The 5,859-nt window shown below is 44.8% G+C and overlaps 1 protein-coding gene across 4 annotated transcripts in view; it reads right to left on the bottom strand.

Annotated features, from left to right (window-relative positions):
• Positions 1–278: 278 nt before the first annotated feature.
• Positions 279–5,859, bottom strand: part of USP32 (ubiquitin specific peptidase 32) — a 68,356-nt gene continuing 62,775 nt past the window's right edge. For all 4 annotated transcript variants that reach the window (XM_027698821.1, XM_027698824.1, XM_027698825.1 and 1 more), the window contains exons 30-34: positions 5,368–5,559; positions 4,515–4,800; positions 3,708–4,120; positions 3,371–3,463; positions 279–2,739 (exon numbers count right to left, since the gene is read on the bottom strand). In XM_027698821.1, the coding sequence (XP_027554622.1) occupies positions 2,566–2,739; positions 3,371–3,463; positions 3,708–4,120; positions 4,515–4,800; positions 5,368–5,559 (1,158 nt within the window). In that variant the 3' untranslated portion in view covers positions 279–2,565. The remainder of the gene's footprint in view (positions 2,740–3,370; positions 3,464–3,707; positions 4,121–4,514; positions 4,801–5,367; positions 5,560–5,859) is intronic.

The following is a 5,859-nucleotide window of genomic DNA, read 5'->3' as shown; positions in this document are numbered from 1 at the left end:
GGCCCCGGGACTGTCCATGAAGGACCTGCAGCTCCTCCTTCCAGAGACAGGAGAGCCAAACCTCCACGGACCTGAGGGCTCCTTCCACCTTGGAAAAGGACTGTTTCCAAATAATAACCACACTTACTGTCCACAGCAACACTGAACAAGGGACTCCACTGAGAAAGGACCCAACTCACCTCTGGGAAGCAATAAAGAATTGCTGGATGCTCATTCCCACGTTCCCGTTTTTTTGGATTGACAAACACATTTAAACTGAATGAAAACAGCACAGACACTTCAAAGCAGGAAAACAGTTATTAAAAATTATCTGACAAGAAGTGACACTTCATCTGCATCCACAGTATTTAATTTGTTTGAATAATATAGTTACAGATAAACAGGTTCACTCCATATACAATTACCAATACCTTTGTTTTAATACAGCTCATATTCCAGTACATCAACACTATTTTATTTACAAGGTATTTATGTACATTAACATCTTTCTAAAGTCAGTGCATTGTCAATAAGTTTTTATACAATAATTTACAAAGTGAATGTAGTTAATAGTTAACTTAATAAATTTACTACTAATTCAGGAATTAATTTAATTTAAAAAATTAATTACAACCAATGTAACAAACACAGAAGATCAAATAACATTAGTAGATTGTGCTACCTGCTTAAATAAAACATTTTAAAGTAAATCAGTTGAAAATCTTTCACTTTTCATGGAGTTTGCTGAGGGAGGAGCAGACAAGTGGGTATTGAAAAAGCTTCTACCCTAGAAATTCCCAAGTCATGTTTGCTTTTCTTCAGGCTCAATGTTTAGACCACTTGAAAGATAAAAGACCAGAGAGGATAAGGAGCAACACCTGACAGGTAAGACAATACTCATTTTTGGAACAGATCTGCTGCCCCTGCAGAGGCACAACCTCCAAAGGAGGGAACAGCCCCATCAGCTGATTCCATTCCTTACATGGATAAAGCTCAGACCTTCCTGGGAGTGACAAACCCACTGAAGGTTTGGCATCCTTGGAAAATCACTCAGGAAGAATCCCAATGTTCATTTCAGAGAACCACGTAAGTCACAGCTCTGTCAGTGAAGATACAGAATCCAGAGAACTGGGAAGATGACACGGGACAAAATTAATGAGCTGCTTGAAAACTCAGCTGAAGAAAAAAAAAAAGGCCAAAAGAGTGAGATTTTTATCTTCATTCAGATATGCAAACAACTTAACACTGAAAATGTTCAAGGAAATGCCTGCTCAAAAAACAACCATCTTTTTTTCCAGTCTCTGCTAAGACTCAGTCACACCTTCCCTCCTGCAACAGGCCCCTGGAGTTACAGAGCCCGTTGCGAGGGCAGGGAAAGCAATTCTGGTTTAATTGCAAGTATTTGCATAAACTGTTGTAAGAAAAAAAAAAAAAAGAAGAAAATTTGAAAAGGCAACCAAATTTTGAAACCAAGAAACTCCATTAAATTATGAAACAAACAAACAAAAAAATATCTCCATCCATGAATGCTACGAGAGCTCCCTGACAGCCACAGCTTCGCCTCCCTTGGGAATACACAGTGGATAATTCACAGCCATTCGCTCCAGAGCCCTTACAACGACAACAACAACAACAAAAAAAAAACCAAACTCTGGTTTTTCAATTCAATTATATGCATTTTCAAAAGTGCAAATTTAAAAAGCAACACCAGTCATGAAACATCAGCTCAAGCGTCTCTCCTTCCGCACGCCGGGAACGCTCCATGCAACGCGCACACTCTTAAGACACCACGAGTGGAACCACAACTACTCTCTCCAGCCTGAAGCCTCTGCTTGGAGGCAGCTCAGAGGTTTGAGCCAGCACTCTTCAGGCAGAAAAACCACTCCTGAAACCCGTTGGATGTGCACAGCCAAGACGTGGAGGAAACACAAGATAACAAACCATTCGAGTGCAGAAATGAATCTCTTCTCCAAGGATGATCTGGGTTGTGCTCCCAACATACAGAAAGAAAGCAACGGACACACATCAGTGGTGGCAAAACTGGAAACTTCTCCTACTCTCGACGATAATTCTTTCGGTTTGTGCACTTTTCCTTCTCTTGCTTTCCCTGTTTTGCCAATAAAATGCAATAAAACTGCAGGAAAAAGGAGGTAGCAATATCATGTTGTCCAAAGACAACACTACAAATTGGTTTTTCCCCATTACCTTAAACCTAACGAGAGCCTCGGGGGGTTGTTAGAACAGTTGGTAAACTCTACACTACTTCGTTTAGCTCTTATTTGGACTATTTAATTTAGCTCTTATTTGGTCCTAGGTGGCTTTTCTCAAACCATTAGATTTAAAGGCCAGTGGCAGTCTCAGCCTGATGTCCAACACCAGAAACGTTCGGAGCGCGTCGTGAGAAAACAGAACAAAAACGATACTACTGGATATTAAACTGGGGAACCGGGGGGTGCTTTTTGTGCTTTCAGCCCACGGGCTGCGACAACCACGCGTGGGTGACGCGTCCCAGGGGACACCCTCGGCGTCCCCTTGCCCTGCAGGGTGTCCCCCTGCCCCGCTCCCATGGTGGCAGCTCCTCCTCGCTCACTGCAGCACGCAGTACTTCTTGTAGTCGGACTCGAAGTCCTCGTCCATGCTGCTCGTGTCTGCCATCTTCTTGCCGTCGATCTTGGGCAGGAACTGGGCATAGTCCACCCCCTGCTGCTCGTAGAACAGAATGTAGGCAGAGTCCGTGTCGATCTCGTCCGGGTGCAGCTCCTGGGACACGGAAAACGCAACGGGACGATCGTGTTACTGTCACTGAACTTTAAAAATACACAAGACTGCCCTGGAAACTCTTTTTTTTAACTGTTTGCGACAAAAAAATAAATCACGTTTTTGCTCTCATTCATTATCAGGCTCCACTAATTACTGAAAAGTCTGACATATTTTATAGTGATAAATGCAAATACTTAAAAACATCGGAACTGAATTATTCGCTAATTGAATACAAACTGCTTCCATCATGAAAATATATTCTTGGATTCCTATTTTTAGTTATTTTCCCCATCTCTGCACCAAATAAGCATCTTTAAGTGTGGGAGCAGCTGATGAACAGATGTCACCTTGGAAAAAAATCTCATGTACAATTTCAGTTAATAATTTTAATATTTCCCTGATGCAGCTTTTGAGATGCTCATGATTTCAAAAAACAGCCCTCACCAAGTGTCTGGTCTAGTGGAAGGTGTCCCTGCCCATGGCAAGGGGTTGGATCAAGGTGAGCTTTAGGTTCCCTTCCCACCCAAATCATTCCATGGCTCTATAAGGAAAGTTTCTTTGGCAACAGGTAACCAGATTATTATTTGCTAGAGAAATCATTCATTATTTGCTAGAAGAAGCAGTGATTTACCTTACAGCTGCTGTCATTGTAGCAGTACCACTTGTTGTTCGGGTTTTTGGCATAAGTGACGTAATGACCCCCTCCCATAATTCCTGAATGGCACTGAAGAAAACGAAGAAAAGAATCAATTCTGGATCAAGGAAACCACTCACAAATTCATCATCTGACAATGGCTCACGACAACCTAAGTTTACACACTCGAGCAGAACAAACACGTGGCAGGGAGACACCTCAGTTGGACTCAGCGCCAGTTCGTCCTCCTTCCCAACTGCAGTGACCACAACGAGGCATTTGGTGCCAACCCCGTCCCCCAGAGGTGTTGTCCCGACCCCGTAGGGTGACATACCGAGATTGCATAAAGGTTGTAGATGGGGTTTGCACACACGTCCTCTCTTTGGTCGTCGGCGCCGTCGTCCTCGCTGTGGGCGTCCCCCTGCGCGCTCAGCCCGTTGCTGAAGGAGCTCTGCTCGCACAGGTACCCGTTGGCCAGAGGCCCCTCGCCCTCCTGGGCGCCGCACAGTTCGCTCTGGCTGCCCCCCAGCAGGTGCCCCTTGGTGAGGGCATCCCCCTGCTCCTGCTCGGTACCGTTCTCCTTGTTGGCGTCCAAGTTCTCTTTGCTGCTGGACAGTTTGTTTTTCCCCAGCTGGGGCAGCCGCAGCCGCCCTTTGCCCCTCCCTAAAGTCCTGGGGCTGCTGTTGGGGCTGCTGTTTTTACTCGAGGGGCAGCTGGTTCCACCTTTCCTCCCCAGAGATGGAGATGCTAAAACAGAAAGCACGTGGATTACTAAGACGAGTAAACGCACAGTCTGGGTTTCTTCTTAAAAAGTGATTTTTTTAATAACCAAACATTAAAAAAAAAACCCACTCTTTCATTAGAACTAATGAGTCACATATGGAATTAAAAATCTATCTTTGTGCACATCTAGAAACTTAAATCTACCTCTTTTATGCAGGAGCACATTCCTCACTCTTATTCCAGCCCACTTACACAAGTGCCAATATCTGTTGGCACCGAGCAACTTTTTAATTTTTCTTTCATTTTTTATGGTAAAGCTTCACTAAGAAACACTAAGAAACGTTTCAAAGTGAGTGAAGAGCTTTGGCCAAAACACCCAAAGGTTCAGATTTTGGGATGTCCCCGTGTCACTGCCTACCTTTGACACTGTTGAGGACAGTGGTGTTGAGGGAGGACGGGCTCCTGTTGAGGGTCTCTCCTTCCCCTGGTGTGCCAGAGTTCTGCAGCTCTGTTTTCCTGGGCTCCCCTGGGAGGCTCCGTGGCTCCGTGTCCACCTGGAGCGTCAGCGCCTTCCTTTGGAAATGACTTGGATCCCTTTGTACCAAAAAGGCACTTGGGTCAAAATTTTCTCGGGGAAATTTGACAATTTTCTGGGATTTTATCCAGCGGCCGTTTACGAACTGAAACCTTTTCAGGTGAATGATCTAAGGAGAGAAGTTGGAGAAAATTAAAGGAGGACAACTACATCCCAGTGAGTAATTTCACTGTTTAAAGGGAGTTTTTCACAAAACATACACATTTTATCGCTTGCTAATAAACAAGGGGACAAAGCTGTGTGTGACAACTTGGATTCCTGGGATCAAGGTGGTAAAATATGAAACTAATGTTTTCATGGGGAATTGATGGAAAGGGTTGCTTCAACTCAGTGATCAGCACTGCCTGTTTTGAATAACCAACCAAATTTGAAAAATAAGAAATGCAGGTGTTGCCCAAGTAAAGATCATGTTACCAGAAAGCCCATCTGAGCGTGAATTCGGTGTCACAGCAGCTCACCCTGAACACAAACCACCACCATTTCCTGCCATGGAGCAGCTACAAACATTCAGAAGGAACTCTGAGGTTGGCTTTATTTGCCTGCCTGACACAACTGCACACAGCAAACTCAGACTGTGAGCAAAGCAAATCACCTTCCTCACAGCAAGCGACTCGGATTTGGGAACAACGTACTTGGGGTTCGCTGCTGTGGAGGAGAAAACCACACAAGATCGTACCAAAATAGGGGGAAGCCTCCAGAGATCCAGTTTTTTGGTGGCCAAGCAATGGGTCTTGCACTTGGAGCAGTAATACATCTCATCCTCCCCCAGCTCCTCCTCGCTGGTGAAGGCTCGCAGGCAGCTGTCCAGGTTGATGGGCTCTGCCTGAGCCCGCCGGCTCTGCTCAACACTCTCGTGTTCTTCCACGATCTGAGGGGAGAGAAAACTGCATCTGACTTGCCAAGGTACACACAGAGCTCAGAGGGAGGCTCTGCCCCCAGCACCACACAAATAACTTCAGGGGCTTGTTTGGAATCGAAGGTAAAAACTGGACGTGCTGAGTTTTAGCAGAAAATGTCATTTCAGTCCTGAAGAGGCAGGTACAAAAATAATTCACTGTCCTTGTTCTTGGGCTCTGCTTACAAATTATCCATAAGGTACAACTTTATGGATTCAACTCACAAGTTTGACCAGTTGTTCTAGATTAACTCAAGCACAGGCTTTGACCTC

Source organism: Neopelma chrysocephalum, unplaced genomic scaffold (genome assembly GCF_003984885.1).
Source record: "Neopelma chrysocephalum unplaced genomic scaffold, ASM398488v2 Primary Assembly neopelma1_132, whole genome shotgun sequence".
NCBI lineage: Eukaryota > Metazoa > Chordata > Aves > Passeriformes > Pipridae > Neopelma > Neopelma chrysocephalum.
The sequence above is the reverse complement of the archived record's forward strand: the minus strand, read 5'-3'. Positions and strand labels throughout refer to the sequence as shown.